Source organism: Oncorhynchus tshawytscha, linkage group LG28, assembly GCF_018296145.1.
Source record: "Oncorhynchus tshawytscha isolate Ot180627B linkage group LG28, Otsh_v2.0, whole genome shotgun sequence".
Lineage (NCBI taxonomy): Eukaryota > Metazoa > Chordata > Actinopteri > Salmoniformes > Salmonidae > Oncorhynchus > Oncorhynchus tshawytscha.
In genome coordinates, this window is record NC_056456.1 from 4,769,761 (window position 1) to 4,791,898 (window position 22,138).

The 22,138-nt window shown below is 45.3% G+C and overlaps 1 protein-coding gene and 1 pseudogene across 1 annotated transcript; both read right to left on the reverse strand.

The window, feature by feature from the left end:
• Window positions 1-48: 48 nt before the first annotated feature.
• On the reverse strand, window positions 49-6,124 carry LOC112226536 (phospholipid scramblase 1). Its single transcript, XM_024390910.2, has 8 exons — window positions 4,721-6,124; window positions 3,239-3,596; window positions 2,999-3,076; window positions 2,622-2,814; window positions 1,066-1,177; window positions 772-871; window positions 573-631; window positions 49-426 (listed from the first exon to the last, which is right to left on the reverse strand). The coding sequence occupies exons 1-8, from the start codon at window positions 4,721-4,723 to the stop codon at window positions 400-402; spliced, it is 930 nt and encodes a 309-aa protein (XP_024246678.1). The 5' UTR covers window positions 4,724-6,124; the 3' UTR covers window positions 49-399.
• A 231-nt stretch (window positions 6,125-6,355) lies between these two features.
• On the reverse strand, window positions 6,356-22,138 carry LOC121841231 (annotated as a pseudogene).

Here is a 22,138-nt window from a genome sequence, read left to right on the forward strand (position 1 = left end):
TTCTATCCTGTGATGTCACCGGTGGCGTATGTTGGATGAGGAAAATGTATCTTTCCAAACAAAGATAGTTTGAACTGATTGTCAGTCAGTCAAATTGTTGCGATGGGAGCATAAGCCAATGCCAGGTATCTATTAAGATTTATTGGGTGTATCTCTTCTATTAGGACAACTAAATGAGGACTAAATAAAGGAAAGGAGGTCATGCTATGCAGGCTAGTACATCTTAGGTGTCGCTAACATTTGCACCCCTCCCCCAAACAACTGTCCATGTGTTCAATCTCTGATGGCGTGGCATCGGGCGAAGCTGTGAAACTCGCCGATGGTCATTTGGCTTCTGCAGTTCTCATGGTCCACTTTTGATTACCTACATTTTCTCATCTCTGATTGTCTGGTGCCGGTTCAGCTCATCTCAAAGAACATATAATTCTAAAGAGAGAGGGAGAGAATGAGAGAGAGAGATGGAAGGGTCAATGTAGGGAGTACAGAGTTTGTCAGTTTCACAATGTATTCATTGATTCCCACAGTATTTTATCTGGGTTTTTTTTTGTGGGAGAGTTTTTCTTCGTGCTTACCAGTAGGAACGTGGCCGCCAGCAGAAGAAGTTTGGTCTGTGATGTCATATCCTGTGGAACTGCAGGATTGAGACATTTTAGGAGGAGAGGGGGTTTTGCAGTGTTCTTGAACAGTAGATACTTCTATTTGTTTTGAAGGTAAAGCTATTAAGTCCAGGTTTAACTATATGGCTTCGGGTGTAAACGAAGGATAACTCACTCTCTAACCCAAAGTATTCATGATCCATGTTGCACTCTTCGTTAAACCCAGGCCATTTCTTCCATATGGAGCCAATTTTCTCACCGATGGCTGAGACCACCTGATGTTTGACAAAGAGATAAAAATGCATACAGTAGAACGGAAGTGATGAAACCTATATTTGAATATGGCATAAATTACCTAATGAAATAATTGTGCTAAAATGAATTAAATAATATGATAACCAATCAAATATCCGCCGACCAATCAAAGTCAATCAGATAATGGGTGGTAATGACCTGAAATGATAATGACCTGGAATTCTTGGTTAGAGAGGCATCGGTAGGGGCAGCATGATCCCTGGATTCTTATAGTGGAGGTTCCATCGGAATCACACACTTCAAGGAGAGGGGTGAACATACTCCATCTGTTAACAGGTACAACTGGTGAACACACACACCTCCCTCCATACACACAACCCCTCCTGCACCCACTCACAGACGCTGATAAGAGACCAATCCTGGGTGGTGATTGTTCTTGTTGTTTTGTATTTCCTAGCGTGGGTTGATTGGTTGCATGGTCGGTTGGATGATTAAGGTTTCAGCTGGTCAGTTTTCTATTGCATTGCACCACTGAGACCATTTTCCACTTGGTGTCATAAGAGGTCTACCGGGGTGACCCCTCCATACTGTAGAATAGAGATACAACACAGATCTAATTTAAACTTCTACTTTGCTCTGAGCTCTGTTAATTAGATACAGTGATTCTGGTGGCCTTGTCTGCAAGCTCTACTAAATGAACACACAAAGGAGACCTCTTCTAGCCCTAGAGAAATACTTGGGAGAGAGAGGGAAAGAGAGGGGTTGGGCATTTCATAGAGAGCGAGGGAAAGAGAGATGGAACGCAAGAGAGAGTTTGGGCATTTCAGAGAGAGCGAGAGAGAGAGAAATAGAGGAAACGATGGAGAGGGGGTGGGCATTTGGTCAAAAATAACTAGGCCTACAGTCTTTTCCATTTTTTCCACTAAATTAGCCACCATTTTGATTGAGTGGTGTGGAAACGGTGATGTAATGAGGGAAAACAAGAGGTGCAGCCGCTGTTTTTCCGAGTAGGAATGTGTCAGAGTGGGCGCAACTGGTCGAAGGAAGTCAGGTGCAGGAGAGCAGAGATAAGTGAACACTTTAATCAGGCAGAGGAAAACAGCCGGACGCAAATGCGTCACAACTCTGGCCCAAGGAAAAGCGAAAGCACACAAAATCACACAACATGGTAGAAAATAACAAAACCACGGGTTAACAATACCCGGCGCAAAACCAGCCTGTAGCGTCACACACATAACGAACAAACAAAACCACACACAGATATGGAGGGAACAGAGGATAATATACACGTATAGTAATGAGGGGATGTAAACCAGGTGTGCTGGAAAACAAGACAAAACAAATGGAAAATGAAATGGAGATGGCCGGTGACGTCGATCGTCGAACACCGCCCGAACAAGGAGAGGGACCGACTTCGGTGGGAGTCGTGACAGAATGAAGCCACATTCCTCCCCACCCAGGACACCAGCAACCCAGGTTATCCATCCAGACAGCTGTGCTATGTGCTAACTCCCCCCAGTTTAGCCTCCCTGGAGACTGGGCGGGAGAGAGGAGCACCACCCATTCTATTTACAGTCCTGGGTCGTATTCATTAAGCCCCAAAAAGAGGAAACAGTCTGAAATGGAGGGACTATCTGAACATTAACAAACACTCTTTTCGTTGTCCGTTGCACAGCGTTTTGATTCTGGAGTGAGTGGGGGTAAGGATAAATGTGAGAAATATTCTGGGAGAGAGGTAGAGGTTAGAGGTTGATTTCAGAATAGACCTACTGCTGTCGTACGCTCCCTATGAGCTGCCGTTGGGGGGTGTAGACCCTCATTTCCATCAAGCAGCAGCCAAGGCAGCACGCGTCCACCCTGAGGGGTCTTTCAAACAGGAAGATCTGGCGGGCCTGGCGGTCAAAACCTTGTAGGGAGCAGGACCGGGCCGGACCGCAGCACTGCAGACACATACAGGAACTCTCTGAGAAGGAGAAACACAGAGGGCCCAGTTTGAATAATGAAATGGTAACTAGAAAAATTTCCATCCCAGGTGGGCAATAAAATTATATTCTATAGATACTATTCTATGGCCACAGCTCTGTCTGTCTGCAGACACATTCAGGATCTATACGTGTAATGGCTGTATGTTACTGTTAGTATTGTACCTTCTACAGCCACAAAGAGCTGCTCACTGCTGTCCCCGGTGGCAATGCTGTAGGTCCTGCGGGACACACATTGTGGACCTGGAACACAGCAGCATGACATGACCAGGTCAGAGGGACTATCACTACCGTGATAGTACCGTGATCATACCGTGTCTGATAGAATCCATAGGCAAATTGTTAGCAGAAAATCATTCTTTAATCTGATGTAACTGTATATTTCACACATGAAGTTGCACTAACCTTGCAGCTCTGGCCTGGCTGTGATACGTAGTTGGCTGACTGCGTCCAGGAGAGCCAGACCCTCCTGTCCACCCACACCATTCAACCACTGCTCCCCTGCTATCTCTGGCCCTCCAGAAGCCCTGGGCCTCATGTGGCCATTCTCCCCTTTACCCCCCGGACCTCCAGGGCCTAGGCCCTGCTGCTGGTCCTCTGAGCCCAGGTCAGATGTCCCGTGGTGGGGTATGGAGCCAGGCAAACCCTGGGGATTGGTGGAGAGCCTCCTTTGACTGTGGAAGGCTCTGAAGAGCCTCTCGATGTGCTTCTCTCTCTCCAGACGGCCGAAGGGAAGGGGCTGGGTGGTCACTGCTGACATAGTCTGGGACAGGATGCAGGAAGTAATGACAGGAAGTACTGTTCAAGGTTGGGGATAATTTATATATGTAAATAGAGGACTCTGCGCACACAGACGCCAAAATGGGACAGAGTAAAAGAGTCCTCTATCATTCTCTATGGATCAATTACATTTGAATCCCAGTCTATTCTCAATTCAGGAAGTACACTGAAATTCCAATTGTCATCAATGCTCTTCAATGAGGCAATATTGGAATTGGGTTTACTTTCAGAATTGACTGGAATTGAGATGGAATTGTCTATCGCTCACTTTATCCCAATATTATCACAATATTAACCCCAATAATCTGCAAATTAGATCAGAACAATCCAAAGGATTAGACCCTAAAATTAACAACAAAAAACAAATGTCTCTAAACATGTGTCTGCCTCCACAGTCAACACATCACTGGCACTAGGACAATCTCACCTCTCTGAAGACGGAGTGGGGAAGCAACACAGTGGCTCCTGGCTATTTCATATTCACGTCACAGCATCACTGAAACCACTACATCCATCTCCTATTGAAAACCTGTCACAATCTACAATACCTCTGGTTCAGACACTCAACTCTATGGTAATATACCACTGTCGATTCGTATTTGATGACACTTTAAGTTGCTCTTTACACTTCGTGTTTCTCAAACCTATGTAGTTACACCGTAGTTACTCTAGTAACAACATTTTATTAAGGTATTGCTTCTGTTGCTACTTGAGTAATTAGTGTAACTACAGAGGTATTAGAGCCATTTAGCATGTATCTAACCCATGTCTGAAACCTACTGCACATAGTCTGACTCCATGGACTCACAGCAAAGTGTAGCACATTGCACAGTTGTTCCTTTAACAGTTGTGGTGACACTCTGTTTGAAAGCCCTGTGTATTCCGCTCCAGAGGCAACAAGTGTTCAACACTGTTCAATGGAGTGAGATCAACCTCTCTGTCTGTCTTTCTCCTCATATGGTAAAAAATAAATACAAAATCCTCCACATTATTTTCATGATAAGTTACATAACAGGCAAAGTATGTACAGTGTTGGTGGTTAACAATGAATATAGATGGAAGTAAGTATGTTTTTTAAACAAATGTTGCCATTTGTCAAGCTCTTACCATCTAAGGTCCACTCCCTGGTATCTCTTGATTGAAGTAAGTGTCTAGCAGGCAAGCATCTGGGTTTAAAAAAAGGGATGGGTGAAGTAGGCTTATATCTAACATTCTAGTGGGTATGTGTGTGTGTGTTTGCGAGGAGTGTTATGGAGGGGGGGGGGGTTCTCATCCCACTGGTCTCTCTGACTCTGTCTCGCCCCGTCCAGTTTCCATCCCAACCAGCCGGATTTTTCTTTTGTTGGGTCAGAAAGGCACCACTCACCCATGTAATTGAGATCCTGCTTCTGGGAGAGGGGGTGGGTGGTGGGGGTGAGGGGGGCAGGAGAGAATCGGGGGATGGCTGTGTGAGAGAGGGTGTATAGGGAGACACCCCCCATCTCTCTCCATGCCTCGGAATTTGTACAACCCAAATGTGATTGGATGGCATTTGGTTATGATGAATGGCATTGATCCTTACATGGAGGTTTGGCTGACTTCTAGAAATGATGTTGAATGTGTGAACAAAAAGTTGTTATACCATGACCTTTAATAAGAAAAAGTTCATATTTGAACAAAAAACACTATGTTCAACACACTAGATTTCAAGTAAAATAAAAGTCATTAAGTCAACCATTTTACAAAAACATGAAGAATGATGGTTGCCTTAAAGTAAGTAGTAAGTACATATTTATTTAACCAGGTAGGCCAATTGGCAGAAGAGCTATTGTAGCCTAAGAATTAGCTGGTATACTGGCATACGGCTAGCGGGGAGATGGGCCAAGCTCAAGGCTAACTGGTGCTTGCTTCGGGACAGAGGCATTAGCCACTCGGTTGCAGCTAGCTGCGATGATCCAGTGTAATGGTCCAGAGCTTGCGGCAGGAATCCGGCGATGTGGTAGAGAAAAGCAGTCCGATATGCTCTGGGTTGATATCGCGCTGTGCAAACTGGCAGGAATTGACCAAACTAAGGCTGGCTGGTGTCCGAGCTAAAGGTGAAGACCGCTAGCAGTGACTAACAATGACTAATAGCTAGTTAGCTGGCTAGCTGCTGATGGAGGTTCCGGTAATAAAGTATAAAAATAGCAGATCCGTACCACATTGGATGAGGCGGGTTACAGGAAAGTATATTTAGTTCGTAGATGGAAAGTGAGATTAAGATATATACGGAAAACCCCCCAGAAGAAACAGACTATTTACATGGGACAAGACAAACACATGTCCTACTGCTGCGCCATCTTGGAATTGTTACCAGTGTGATAAAAATGTTGCATATTACTCCGTGGTAATATCTCTGTTTAAAAACACCTTCAACCATTGCTCAGAATCACACATATCATGCTTCTAGCATATAAGGCATCAGTGCCTATGGTCAAGCCCTCTGTACACAGCACGGGTATCTACTGCCAAAACCCTTCTCATCTCAGTGAATGAGCAAACTCAGACTGCAAAACCTGTGACAGACCCACATGGTTTAGTTTCAGTCTCAGACCCCCAGTGCATACATAACCATAGATATTTCAAAGCATTCTCTAGCCACACAAACCGGTGCTAAACCCCATTCATTACATGCCTCCTTGTTTATGTATATGTCATGCCCTATCATATAGTGTTACCCCAGTAGATTTGCTCCAGTTTCATTCCTAGAGGGATTGTTATTCCCTAAAGGAGGAAGGCACTTCCAATGGTACCCATGAGGAACGACAGCGCCATGGTGATGAAGCACACCCTGTCAATCACCCGTCCAACCAGGAACCACATCTTCTGGCACAAAATAGTAGCCGTGCATCACCCAGGTGGGTGCAACACTTTGGGGAGACTCACACTCTCTAAGTAATTTTGTTGCTGGGCACTCTCAGCGGTATGTTTGTAGGATGCCAAACACTGGCGCACCTCCGGTGAAGCCTAGGCCAGGCTGGCCCCCAATTCTTGGGTCGTACCCCCCTCCAGACCGATATCTAGGGTCAAATGTCAAACAGAGAGCTATAGTGATAAGGAATCAACCGATACATATTGTTTGAAATTTTCTTGCTGCTAAAATGGAACATGTTGTAACATTTTACATGACATTGTCCTTATTAATGTGTAATTATTCCTGTCAGTACAGTGCAACAAGTATTGTAGGTACTCATTGTCAGGGGAGGACTGAAACAATCATTCAGGCACGGAATTTGACTCCATCCCAGGCCACCCTGTTCACACAAACCACTAGACCGCTAATTTTGTAGGCTAACCCTATTTGTTGATGTAACGGGTACAAAACTAGTTCTAAATTTGGCCACTATGTTCACCTGGGAAGAAAGTTATTCACATGACAAAATACAAACATTTGGGGCTGACCAACATGTAGCCTCTCTGAACACTGAGTTCTCAAGGTATGCTATGGCTATGGGTGCACCCTCAAACACTCTCTAGGGGAATACACCAATCATAGCACATACAAATGTACAAGGCTAGACACACAAAACTATTAGCCTACACTTTTTAAAAAGAGAAGGTGATATACAGAGTTAGCTCAAATGTTCAAATGATTATCTTCATATTCAAGCATCAAGCATATCAAAAGTATCACACATTCACTGAACTTGAACATAAGCTACAACAATGTAAGTATAATACAAAAGTCGAAAAAGCACTCCTCTACAATTTTTTTTAGATTACAATGTTCCCTCACTGGTGCCCATAAAGCCAACAGCACACAATACACACATCTATACACCGAGTCAATGAAATTGAACATTGGCTACATAACTGAAAGTATAATATGAAAGTCCAAAAAACATGCCTTAGAACAAAAGCTTTAACTCACAGCAACTTTTATTTCACCTTTGTCAGCCTGTTAAGGAAGAGTCATAGCATAGCTACGAGTAACCATTAAGTAATTACCACTAGTAAACCAGTAGGCAGAGCAGCAACTCACTGCTCTCTGCCATCTTGTCAATGATGTCAGCTTTGTCAAGTCCCATAAGGATCTCCTTCTCTGTTGCCATCAAAAGTAACGCTTCAAGGTTCTCTTGAGTAAGGGAGGTTCTTAGGCGGTTCTTCACGAATGTCAGGGTGGAGAAGGTCCTCTCGCAAGCCACCTGAGTGATGGATAGGGGAACTTGTAGCCCAAAATAATTATGTGATACGCATCCGTGAGCAGGAGAAGATAGCAACATATCGGGCAGTTTTTACATGTGGAACAAGTTCTGCTCACCAACTCCACCCTTTCATCAGGATCCTCAAAGCCTTCCCCTGATTCATCACTGGCAGCCCTGGTGTTGTACTCCTCCCATGCTGACTGTTTCAGTCTTTCCCACTGTTGTGCTGATCAGTTCAGCCTGCAATGCCTCAACAGGGGCGTGCTCATCAAATAACAGTAAGCATTTGCTGAGCTCCTTCATGGCTGTCTTTGGAAGGCCCTTTTCTCTGATCTCAGGAAATGGATTGGGATTCATGCAGGAGACGTCTGCAAACAGCGCTGCATTTGCTGCATAACGGCGGTGAATACATTCAACAACAGTGTCCAGTACCACATTGTGCATCTTGATTTTGTAATCCATGTCTGCATTAAGCAATGGGCTCGTCTTCTGCCAACTCACCTGGTTTTCTCTTCTTTTTCCTGTTGTTGTTCTCTTCTCTGAGAGCAGTCTGAGCTTCGGCATCACAGTCCTGCTGCTCCTCCAGAATGCCATTGGCTCACTCAACAAAGTCATCTGCTGCCCTCTTCACACCCTCAATGTCTCGGGCACACTTTCTCAGGTTATCCTCTGTTCTCGTCACCAAGTGTTGTGCTGTTACGATATCCATGCCACTTGTTTGCAAGTATTTAGAGAGAGGGGATGTCTGCTCAAATATCCTGAGAAAAACCTCAGCTGTAAGTATGGTTTCATACTTTAGGAGAGCATCCTTGTACCCTTGGGCCTTGCTTCGGATGGCAGGTTTTATGGTCACATCCTGCTCAATTCTTTCCATAGTGATGACCACATCCGCGTAAAGGGAACGGTCAGGCTTTGCAAAGCTTCCAAATACTTTCCTCAAGGCCTCGTCTTTGGCCCACCAGCATGTTTCACCAATTACATCAAGCCGTCTGTGTCTCCTGTCCTCACATCTTTGGAGTGGAATACATTGGGAATGAGTCTTTGTCACAGGTTTGTTTTGGGTGGTACTGAAAAAATAAGTCAAAATCCTTGGACTGAGGACGGGCAAAATAATCAAACAGATTTTCAGTGCTTCCGCTGTCCCTTTCTATTTTCCCTGTACTGGGCTCTGAACGAGATTAACATGGTAAATAACCTAAACTTAAACTTGTATTACTTGTGCAGTCATCGATTGTATGCCTCCCCCGATTACAGTCCTCCTGATAATCTCATAAATAAAACACTTTTTATTCTAAAATCATAGCCTACATGTTTAGGTTTGTGCTCTTAAGTTGTACCTGAAGGTTCCTGCTCTGAGTCTGACTGAACTGACCACCATCTCCACGTTCTGCAGGAGCACCTGAAGCTCTAGTGCTGCTGCTGCTTCCTTCTCCACCTTTCATTAGTGTATCAGTAGGCTACATTAATACGGCTCTGTAAAAAGGGGGATCTCTTAATTTGGAGTGGTCTCTTAATTTTTCCCAGAGCGGTAAATTATTGTAGTAACTTGTAATGCTGGTACTAATGGTGTTAATGATCTTTGTCATTTCCTGTGCTGTGTCACACAGGCTACTGTGTTACAATCATGGATGTATTATGGTTACGTTACTGTAGCTTGTTTCGCTGTACAGTGGATGTGCACTTTCTCCAGCTTATGTGGCATGAGTCATGACCGAGTCCTGGCAAGTCCATAGTCTAGGTTTACTATTTTTTACTAGTTGAAACATATTGCCTTCAATGTCATATTGTGATTGCTATGTTGCACTCATTGCTATGATGTAATTCCTGAAGAAGTAAGACTTGCAAACTGTTTAGCCTACCGGCCGCTGTGTCACTATTATTAGCTAGGCTACTTAGCTAGCCATGCTGGGTGTCGTGTGTGTGTATCAGTGTGTGTGTTTTTGACTGACCTGGTCCCTTACTGGCAAACATGTCGCTTATTTTGCAGCATTTAGCTGCGTCTGTGGCAAGGGCCTTTCTCTTTTTATTCTCTCCCTCTCTGCGCCACCTTTGCTTTTCCGACCGTCCATTTCGCCGTGCAGCTTGTCTAAAAGGTAGAGAAGCAGGTAGACGGTTGCTATGTGCGTCACGGAGAGACCTGATGTCCTTTTTGGCGCGGGGACACTGCAGCGAGAGAGTGAGAGTCGCGCCTGATGCATGGATTCTCTGTCAACTCATTCCTGCTTGCTATATTATCGCTGGTCAAGTTGACTATTCATGGCAGGCCAAAACGACCCTCAGGCCAGTGCTCCCGACGGCCAGTCCACCACTGCTCATTGGAACACTGTACTGACAGCAGTATCCCTAACCCTAGCTCTAACCTTAACCCTATATGTAACCTTAACCCTAACCCTAGCTCTAACCTTAACCCTAACCCTAGCTCTAACCTTAACCCTAACCCTAGCTCTAACCTTAACCCTAACCCTAGCTCTAGCTCTAACCTTAACCCTAACCCTAGCTGTAACCTTAACCCTAACTCTAGCTCTAACCTTAACCCTAAACCTAGCTCTAACCTTAACCCTATCCCTAGCTCTAGCTCTAACCTTAACCCAGACCCTAGCTGTAACCTTAACCCTAACCCTAGCTCTAACCTTAACCCTAACCCTAGCATTAACCTTAACCCTAACCCTAGCTCTAACCCTAACCCCAACCCTAGCTCTAACCTTAAACCTAACCCTAGCTGTAACCTTAACCTAACCCTAGCTGTAACCTTAACCCTAACCCTAGCTCTAACCTTAACCCTAACCCTAGCTCTAACCTTAACCCTAACCCTAGCTCTAACCTTAACCCTAACCCTAGCTCTAACCTTAACCCTAACCCTAGCTCTAACCTTAACCCTAACCCTAGCTCTAACCTTAACCTTAACCCTAACCCTAACTCTAACCTTAACCTTAACCCTAACCCTAGCTCTAACCTTAACCCTAACCCTAGCTCTAACCTTAACCCTAACCCTAGCTCTAACCTTAACCCTAACCCTAACCCTAGCTCTAACCTTAACCCTAACCCTAACCCTAGCTCTAACCTTAACCCTAACCCTAGCTTTAACCTTAACCCTAACCCTAGCTCCAGCTATAACCTTAACCCTAACCCTAGCTCTAACCTTAACCCTAACCCTAGCTCTAACCTTAACCCTAACCCTAGCATTAACCTTAACCCTAACCCTAGCTCTAACCTTAACCCTAGCATTAGCCTTAACCCTAGCATTAACCTTAACCCTAACCCTAACCCTAGCTCTAAACTTAACCCTAGCTCTAACCTAACCCTAGCTCTAACCTTAACCCTAGCTCTAACCTTAACCCTAACCCTAGCTCTAAGCTTTAACCCTAACCCTAGCATTAGCCTTAACCCTAGCATTAACCTTAACCCTAACCCTAACCCTAGCTCTAACCTTAACCCTAGCTCTAACCTTAACCCTAGCTCTAACCTTAACCCTAACCCTAGCTCTAACCTTAACCCTAGCTATAACCTTAACCCTAACCCTAGCTCTAACCTTAACCCTAACCCTAGCTCTAACCTTAACCCTAGCTCTAACCTTAAACCTAACCCTAGCTGTAACCTTAACCTAACCCTAGCTGTAACCTTAACCCTAACCCTAGCTCTAACCTTAACCCTAACCCTAGCTCTAACCTTAACCCTAACCCTAGCTCTAACCTTAACCCTAACCCTAACCCTAACCCTAACCTTAACCCTAACCCTAACCCTAGCTCTAACCTTAACCCTAGCTCTAACCTTAACCCTAGCTCTAACCTTAACCCTAACCCTAGCTCTAACCTTAACCCTAGCTATAACCTTAACCCTAACCCTAGCTCTAACCTTAACCCTAACCCTAGCTCTAACCTTAACCCTAACCCTAGCTCCAGCTATAACCTTAACCCTAACCCTAGCTCTAACCTTAACCCTAACCCTAGCTCTAACCTTAACCCTAACCCTAGCATTAACCTTAACCCTAACCCTAGCTCTAACCTTAACCCTAGCATTAGCCTTAACCCTAGCATTAACCTTAACCCTAACCCTAACCCTAGCTCTAACCTTAACCCTAGCTCTAACCTTAACCCTAGCTCTAACCTTAACCCTAGCTCTAACCTTAACCCTAACCCTAGCTCTAACCTTAACCCTAACCCTAGCATTAGCCTTAACCCTAGCATTAACCTTAACCCTAACCCTAGCTCTAACCTTAACCCTAGCTCTAACCTTAACCCTAGCTCTAACCTTAACCCTAACCCTAGCTCTAACCTTAACCCTAGCTATAACCTTAACCCTAACCCTAGCTCTAACCTTAACCCTAACCCTAGCTCTAACCTTAACCCTAACCCTAGCTCTAACCTTAACCCTAACCCTAGCTCTAACATTAACCCTAACCCTAGCTCTAACCGTAACCCTAGCTCTAACCTTAACCCTAACCCTAGCTTTAACCTTAACCCTAGCTCTAACCTTAACCCTAACCCTAAGCTTAACCCTAACCCTAGCTCTAACCTTAACCCTAGCTATAACCTTAACCCTAACCCTAGCTCTAACCTTAACCCTAACCCTAGCTCTAACCTTAACCCTAGCTCTAACCTTAACCCTAACCCTAGCTCTAACCTTAACCTTAACCCTAGCCCTAGCTCTAACCTTAACCCTAACCCTAGCTCTAACCTTAACCCTAACCCTAGCTCTAACCTTAACCTTAACCCTAACCCTAGCTCTAACCTTAACCCTAACCCTAGCTTTCTAACCTTAACCCTAACCCTAGCTCTAACCTTAACCCTAACCCTAGCTCTAACCTTAACCCTAACCCTAGCTCTAACCTTAACCTAACCCTAAACCTAGCTCTAACCCTAAACCCTAACCCTAGCTCTAACCTTAACCCTAACCCTAGCTCTAACCTTAACCTTAACCCTAAACCTAGCTCTAACCTTAACCCTAACCCTAACCCTAGCTTTAACCTTAACCCTAACCCTAGTTTTAACCTTAACCCTAACCCTAGCTCTAACCTTAACCCTAACCCTAGCATTAACCTTAACCTTAACCTTAACCCTAACCCTAGCATTAACCTTAACCCTAACCTTAACCCTAGCTCTAACCTTAACCCTAACCCTAGCATTAACCTTAACCCTAACTCTAGCTCTAACCTTAACCCTAACCCTAGCCCTAACCCTAACCCTAGCTTTAACCTTAACCCTAACCCTAGCTTTAACCTTAACCCTAACCCTAGCTCTAACCTTAACCCTAACCCTAACCCTAGCTTTAACCTTAACCCTAACCCTAACCCTAGCATTAACCTTAACCTTAACCCTAACCCTATTATTAACCTTAACCCTAACCCTGGCTTTAACCTTAACCCTAACTCTAGCTCTAGCTCTAACCTTAACCCTAACCCTAGCTCTAACCCTAGCTCTAACCTTAACCCTAACCCTAGCATTAACCTTAACCCTAACCCTAGCTCTAGCTCTAACCTTAACCCTAACCCTAGCTCTAACCTTAACTCTAACCTTAACCCTAACCCTAGCATTAACCTTAACCCTAACCCTAGCTCTAACCTTAACCCCTAGCATTAACCTTAACCCTAACCCTAGCTCTAACCTTTGGCCTAACCCTAGCTCTAAGCTTAACCCTAGCATTAACCTTAACCTAACCCTAGCTCTAACCTTAACCCTAACCCTAGCTCTAACCTTAACCCTAACCCTAGCTCTAACCTTAATTCTAACCTTAACCTTAACCCTAGCATTAACCTTAACCCTAACCCTAGCTCTAACCTTAACCCTAAGCTCTAACTCTAACCTAGCATTAACCTTAACCCTAACCCTAGCATTAACCTTAACCCTAACCTTAACCCTAGCTCTAACCTTAACCCTAACCCTAGCATTAACCTTAACCCTAACTCTAGCTCTAACCTTAACCCTAACCCTAGCTCTAACCTTAACCCTAACTCTAGCATTAACCTTAACCTAACCCTAGCTCTAACCTTAACTCTAACCTTAACCCTAATCCTAAGCTCTAACCCTAGCTCTAACCTTAACCCTAACCCTAGCTCTAACCTTAACCCCAACCCTAGCTCTAACCTTAACCCTAACCCTAGCTCTGGCCTAACCCTAACCCTAACCCTAACCCTAACCCTAACCCTAGCTCTAACCATAACCCTAACCCTAGCTCTAACCTTAACCCTAACCCTAGCATTAGCCTTAACCCTAGCATTAACCTTAACCCTAGCTCTAACCTAACCCTAGCTCTAACCTTAACCCTAACCCTAGCTCTAACCTTAACCCTAACCCTAGCTCTAACCTTAACCTAACCTTAACCCTAACATTAACCTTAACCCTAGACCCTAGCTCTAACCTTAACCCTAACCCTAGCTTTAACCTTAACCCTAGCTCCAGCTATAACCTTAACCCTAACCCTAGCTCGAACCTTAACCCTAGCTCTAACCTTAACCCTAACCCTAGCTCTAAGCTTAACCCTAACCCTAGCATTAGCCTTAACCCTAGCATTAACCTTAACCCTAACCCTAGCTCTAACCTTAACCCTAGCTCTAACCTAACCCTAACCCTAACCCTAGCTCTAACCTAACCCTAGCTATAACCTTAACCCTAACCCTAACTCTAACCTTAACCCTAACCCTAACCCTAGCTCTAACCTTAACCCTAACCCTAGCTCTAACCTTAACCCCCTAACCCTAGCTCTAACCTTAACCCTAACCCTAGCATTAACCTTAACCCTACCCTAGCATTAACCCTAACCCTAGCTCTAACCTTAACCCTAGCTCTAAAGCTTAACCCTAGCTCTAACCCTTAACCCTAGCTCTAACCTTAACCCCTAACCCTAGCCCTAACCCTAACCCTAACCCTAACCCTAACCCTAGCTCTAACCTTAACCCTAACCCTAGCTCTAACCTTAACCCTAGCTCTAACCTTAACCCTAACCCTAGCTCTAACCTTAACCCTTAACCCTAGCTCTAACATTAACCCTAGCTCTGGCTAACCCTAGCTCTAACCTTAACCCTAACCCTAGCTTTAACCTTAACCCCTAACCCTAGCTCTGCCCTTAACCCTAGCTTTAACCTTAACCCTAACCCTAGCTCTAACCTTAACCCTAACCCTAGGTCTAACCTTAACCCTAACCCTAGCTCTTAACCTTAACCTTAACCCTAAACCTAGCTCTAACCTTAACCCTAACCCTAGCTCTAACCTTAACCCTAACCCTAGCTCTAACCTTAACCTTAACCCTAAACCTAGCTCTAACCTTAACCCTAACCCTAACCCTAGCTTTAACCTTAACCCTAACCCTAGCTCTAACCTTAACCCTAACCCTAGCTTTAACCTTAACCCTAACCCTAGCTCTAACCTTAACCCTAACCCTAGCTTTAACCTTAACCCTAACCCTAGCTTTAACCTTAACCCTAACCCTAGCTCTAACCTTAACCCTAACCCTAGCTTTAACCTTAACCCTAACCCTAACCCTAGCTTTAACCTTAACCTTAACCATAACCCTAGCATTAACCTTAACCTTAACCCTAACCCTATTATTAACCTTAACCCTAACCCTGGCTTTAACCTTAACCCTAACCCTAACTCTAGCTCTAACCTTAACCCTAACCCTAGCTCTAACCCTAGCTCTAACCTTAACCCTAACCCTAGCTCTAACCTTAACCCTAACCCTAGCCTTAACCCTAACCCTAACCCTAGCTCTAACCTTAACCCTAACCCTAGCTCTAACCTTAACTCTAACCCTAGCCCTAACCCTAGCTCTAACCTTAACCCTAACCCTAGCATTAACCTTAACCCTAACCCTAGCTCTAACCTTAACCCTAACCCTAGCTCTAACCTTAACCCTAACCCTAGCATTAACCTTAACCCTAACCCTAGCTCTAACCTTAACCCTAACCCTAGCTCTAACCTTAACCCTAACCCTAGCTCTAACCTTAATTCTAACCTTAACCCTAACCCTAGCATTAACCTTAACCCTAACCCTAGCTCTAACCTTAACCCTAGCTCTAACCTTAACCCTAGCATTAACCTTAACCCTAACCCTAGCATTAACCTTAACCCTAACCTTAACCCTAGCTCTAACCTTAACCCTAACCCTAGCATTAACCTTAACCCTAACTCTAGCTCTAACCTTAACCCTAACCCTAGCTCTAACCTTAACCCTAACCCTAGCTCTAAACTTAACCCTAACCCTAGCTCTAACCTTAACTCTAACCTTAACCCTAACTCTAGCATTAACCTTAACTCTAACCCTAGCTCTAACCTTAACTCTAACCTTAACCCTAATCCTAGCTCTAACCCTAGCTCTAACCTTAACCCTAACCCTAGCTCTAACCTTAACTCTAACCTTAACCCTAACCCTAGCATTAACCTTAACCCCAACCCTAGCTCTAACCTTAACCCTAACCCTAGCATTAACCTTAACCCAGACCCTAGCTCTAACCTTAACCCTAACCCTAGCTCTAACCTTAACCCTAACCCTAGCATTAGCCTTAACCCTAGCATTAACCTTAACCCTAGCTCTAACCTAACCCTAGCTCTAACCTTAACCCTAACCCTAGCTCTAACCTTAACCCTAACCCTAGCTCTAACCTTAACTCTAACCTTAACCCAGACCCTAGCTCTAACCTTAACCCTAACCCTAGCTTTAACCTTAACCCTAGCTCCAGCTATAACCTTAACCCTAACCCTAGCTCGATGACCTTAACCCTAGCTCTAACCTTAACCCTAACCCTAGCTCTAAGCTTAACCCTAACCCTAGCATTAGCCTTAACCCTAGCATTAACCTTAACCCTAACCCTAGCTCTAACCTTAACCCTAGCTCTGGCCTTAACCCTAACCCTAGCTCTAACCTTAACCCTAGCTCTAACCTTAACCCTAACCCTAGCTCTAACCTTAACCCTAACCCTAGCTCTAACCTTAACCCTAACCCTAGCATTAACCTTAACCCTAACCCTAGCATTAACCCTAACCCTAGCTCTAACCTTAACCCTAGCTTTAACCTTAACCCTAACCCTAACCCTAGCTCTAACCTTAACCCTAGCTCTAAACTTAACCCTAGCTCTAACCTTAACCCTAACCCTAGCTCTAACCTTAACCCTAACCCTAGCTCTAACCTTAACCCTAGCTCTAACCTTAACCCTAACCCTAGCTCTAACATTAACCCTAACCCTAGCTCTAACCTTAACCCTAACCCTAGCTTTAACCTTAACCCCAACCCCAACCCTAGCTCTAACCTTAACCCTAACCCTAGCTTTAACCTTAACCCTAACCCTAGCTCTAACCTTAACCCTAACCCTAGGTCTAACCTTAACCCTAACCCTAGGTCTAACCTTAACCCTAACCCTAGCTTAACCTTAACCTTAACCCTAAACCTAGCTCTAACCTTAACCCTAACCCTAGCTCTAACCTTAACCCTAACCCTAACCCTAGCTTTAACCTTAAGCCTAACCCTAGTTTTAACCTTAACCCTAACCCTAGCTCTAACCTTAACCCTAACCCTAGCATTAACCTTAACCTTAACCCTAATCCTAGCTTTAACCTTAACCCTAACCCTAGCTCTAACCTTGGCCCTTAACCCTAGCTTTAACCTTAACCCTAACCCTAGCTCTAACCTTAACCTTAACCCTAACCCTAGCTCTAACCTTAACCCTAACCCTAGCTTTAACCTTAACCCTAACCCTAGCTTTAACCTTAACCCTAACCCTAGCTCTAACCTTAACCCTAACCCTAACCCTAGCTTTAACCTTAACCTTAACCCTAACCCTAGCATTAACCTTAACCTTAACCCTAACCCTATTATTAACCTTAACCCTAACCCTGGCTTTAACCTTAACCCTAACCCTAACTCTAGCTCTAACCTTAACCCTAACCCTAGCTCTAACCCTAGCTCTAACCTTAACCCTAACCCTAGCATTAACCTTAACCCTAACCCTAGCTCTAACCGTAGCTCTAACCTTAACCCTAACCCTAACCCTAACCCTAGCTCTAACCTTAACCCTAACCCTAGCTCTAACCTTAACCCTAACCCTAGCTCTAACCTTAACCCTAACCCTAGCTCTAACCTTAACCCTAACCCTAGCTCTAACCTTAACTCTAACCTTAACCCTAACCCTAGCATTAACCTTAACCCCAACCCTAGCTCTAACCTTAACCCTAACCCTAGCACTAACCTTAACTCTAACCTTAACCCTAACCCTAGCATTAACCTTAACCCAGACCCTAGCTCTAACCTTAACCCTAACCCTAACCCTAGCTCTAACCTTAATCCAGACCCTAGCTCTAACCTTAACCCTAACCTTAGCTTCATGTCAACATCCTGGTTCAACCCTTAACTGTAAGTGCAGGGTAGGTACAGTGGAACCAAAGATTCCCATCAATTCCCCATATTCCCCTGGAAGATATACTAGTAACCCTACTCACAGGTCTTCTCCAGTGCAGATTTCATCAGGCTGTCCCTCTCTGAGCTTGTAGAACATGAGTTCCAACCGGGCTGTATTCATGGTGTATTCCTCCGCCTTGGGGATGAGTTCCAACCGGGCTGTATTCATGGTGTATTCCTCCGCCTTGGGGATGAGTTCCAACCGGGCTGTATTCATGGTGTATTCCTCCGCCTTGGGGATGAGTTCTAACCGGGCTGTATTCATGGTGTATTCCTCCGCCTTGGGGATGAGTTCCAACCGGGCTGTATTCATGGTGTATTCCTCCGCCTTGGGGATGAGTTCTAACCGGGCTGTATTCATGGTGTATTCCTCCGCCTTGGGGATGAGTTCCAACCGGGCTGTATTCATGGTGTATTCCTCCGCCTTGGGGATGAGTTCCAACCGGGCTGTATTCATGGTGTATTCCTCCGCCTTGGGGATGAGTTCCAACCGGGCTGTATTCATGGTGTATTCCTCCGCCTTGAGGATGAGTTCCAACCGGGCTGTATTCATGGTGTATTCCTCCGCCTTGGGGATGAGTTCCAACCGGGCTGTATTCATGGTGTATTCCTCCGCCTTGGGGATGAGTTCCAACCGGGCTGTATTCATGGTGTATTCCTCCGCCTTGGGGATGAGTTCTAACCGGGCTGTATTCATGGTGTATTCCTCCGCCTTGGGGATGAGTTCCAACCGGGCTGTATTCATGGTGTATTCCTCCGCCTTGGGGATGAGTTCCAACCGGCTGTATTCATGGTGTATTCCTCCGCCTTGGGGATGAGTTCTAACCGGGCTGTATTCATGGTGTATTCCTCCGCCTTGGGGATGAGTTCCAACCGGGCTGTATTCATGGTGTATTCCTCTGCCTTGGGGATGAGTTCCAACCGGGCTGTATTCATGGTGTATTCCTCCGCCTTGGGGATGAGTTCCAACCGGGCTGTATTCATGGTGTATTCCTCCGCCTTGGGGATGAGTTCTAACCGGGCTGTATTCATGGTGTATTCCTCCGCCTTGGGGATGAGTTCCAACCGGGCTGTATTCATGGTGTATTCCTCCGCCTTGGGGATGAGTTCCAACCGGGCTGTATTCATGGTGTATTCCTCCGCCTTGGGGATGAGTTCTAACCGGGCTGTATTCATGGTGTATTCCTCCGCCTTGGGGGTGAGTTCCAACCGGGCTGTATTCATGGTGTATTCCTCCGCCTTGGGGATGAGTTCCAACCGGGCTGTATTCATGGTGTATTCCTCCGCCTTGGGGATGAGTTCCAACCGGGCTGTATTCATGGTGTATTCCTCCGCCTTGGGGATGAGTTCTAACCGGGCTGTATTCATGGTGTATTCCTCCGCCTTGGGGGTGAGTTCCAACCGGGCTGTATTCATGGTGTATTCCTCCGCCTTGGTGATGAGTTCCAACCGGGCTGTATTCATGGTGTATTCCTCCGCCTTGGGGATGAGTTCCAACCGGGCTGTATTCATGGTGTATTCCTCCGCCTTGGGGATGAGTTCTAACCGGGCTGTATTCATGGTGTATTCCTCCACCTTGGGGATGAGTTCCAACCGGGCTGTATTCATGGTGTATTCCTCCGCCTTGGGGATGAGTTCCAACCGGGCTGTATTCATGGTGTATTCCTCCGCCTTGGGGATGAGTTCTAACCGGGCTGTATTCATGGTGTATTCCTCCGCCTTGGGGTGAGTTCCAACCGGGCTGTATTCATGGTGTATTCCTCCGCCTTGGGGATGAGTTCCAACCGGGCTGTATTCATGGTGTATTCCTCCGCCTTGGGGATGAGTTCCAACCGGGCTGTATTCATGGTGTATTCCTCCGCCTTGGGGATGAGTTCCAACCGGGCTGTATTCATGGTGTATTCCTCCGCCTTGGGGATGAGTTCCAACCGGGCTGTATTCATGGTGTATTCCTCCGCCTTGGGGATGAGTTCTAACCGGGCTGTATTCATGGTGTATTCCTCCGCCTTGGGGATGAGTTCCAACCGGGCTGTATTCATGGTGTATTCCTCCGCCTTGGGGATGAGTTCCAACCGGGCTGTATTCATGGTGTATTCCTCCGCCTTGGGGATGAGTTCCACCCGGGCTGTATTCATGGTGTATTCCTCCGCCTTGGGGATGAGTTCCAACCGGGCTGTATTCATGGTGTATTCCTCCGCCTTGGGGATGAGTTCCAACCGGGCTGTATTCATGGTGTATTCCTCCGCCTTGGGGATGAGTTCCAACCGGGCTGTATTCATGGTGTATTCCTCCGCCTTGGGGATGAGTTCCAACCGGGCTGTATTCATGGTGTATTCCTCCGCCTTGGGGATGAGTTCTAACCGGGCTGTATTCATGGTGTATTCCTCCGCCTTGGGGATGAGTTCCAACCGGGCTGTATTCATGGTGTATTCCTCTGCCTTGGGGATGAGTTCCAACCGGGCTGTATTCATGGTGTATTCCTCCGCCTTGGGGATGAGTTCCAACCGGGCTGTATTCATGGTGTATTCCTCCGCCTTGGGGATGAGTTCCAACCGGGCTGTATTCATGGTGTATTCCTCCGCCTTGGGGATGAGTCCCAGGGAGCTGCAGCTCTGGCAGGGGACTAGAAATATGTTACGCCCTCCATTGGTCCTGTGACCATTACTGGATCTGCATCCTCAGAAGCCAAGGTAGGAGGTTTAGCAGGACATGAAGTCAACAAGGTCAAGGGTCAAAGGTCAACACCACCAGAGCAGCCAAATGCCCATGTATTATGAGATGTATTTGAGGCATGAAAGCTTTTGACAAACTTGCTGATCACGGTCTTACAGTCTTACCTTCCTGACTTTATTGGTCATGATGTATGTATTGGCAGCCTGGTCTCATAGACTAGATTTAACATAGTAAAGTCAATTCGTGACACTCTAATTAGTATGATATGTTACGTTTAGTATGATTACCGTAGATAAGACAGATGGTTACTTAAGGTGGTTGGTCGGGGTGAATGGTGTGCGTACAACGTGAATGTCTAGAAACCCAAAGGTTGTGAGCTCGTTTTTTTAAAAAAGCATTTTAAATAATTAGCAACAATTCAACTACTTAATACTTTTTAGCTAATTTGCAACTACTTAGCATGTTAGGTTCCCTTTTCCCTAACCCTAATTGTAACCCTTTTAGCTAACCTTTCCCCTAACCCTAACCTTAACCCTTTAACCTACTCCTAAACTAAATCCTGACATTAACCTTAACCCATAACCTAGCTAACGTTAGCCAGGTAGCTAATATTAGCCATCTATCTAGAATTTGTAACATATTGTACATTTGGCAAATTCATAACATATAATATGAGTTGTGATTAGTAACATATCATATGAATGCCTGATGGACATCCACAAATTAATACATACCATACGAAATGTGTCATATCATACTACACTGCTTGTCTCCGATTTACGTACAGGATGACATGAAATGCTCTGAGACAAGGTTGGTATTGGGGGTCCATAGAGACACTTTTGCACATGACTCAGTTCATTTCTACGATGGTGTTGACAGACATCACAAACAGCAGGTACCTGCAAAGACATATTCACCTTTATATTATCAGAAGCCATTGAGACAATACAGGTTCACAATGTCAATAATACTTCCCATAATAACTCATTTAATAGGATCTCGGTGGTTAAATTGGCCTTACTTTCCTATAAGAGCCTGGGAGGTTTCTAGAACCTTCTTGGCTATGAGGATGAGGAAGACAGCCTGGGCCAGGAGGATCATGATGGACACGGTGCACTTCTGGAACCCCACAACCACCGAGAGAGTCAGTCAGTTGATGGATGATCAGGAAGAACACCCCTTCCTGGTACTCTAACTGGTACTCTAACTTATCTTTAGTGTAGAGCTGGTTAAGCAGCTTCTTAGCAGGCCTGTGCTTAATGATCCACTCCCCATTCTCTGGCAACAGAGAGCTAGAGTTCAT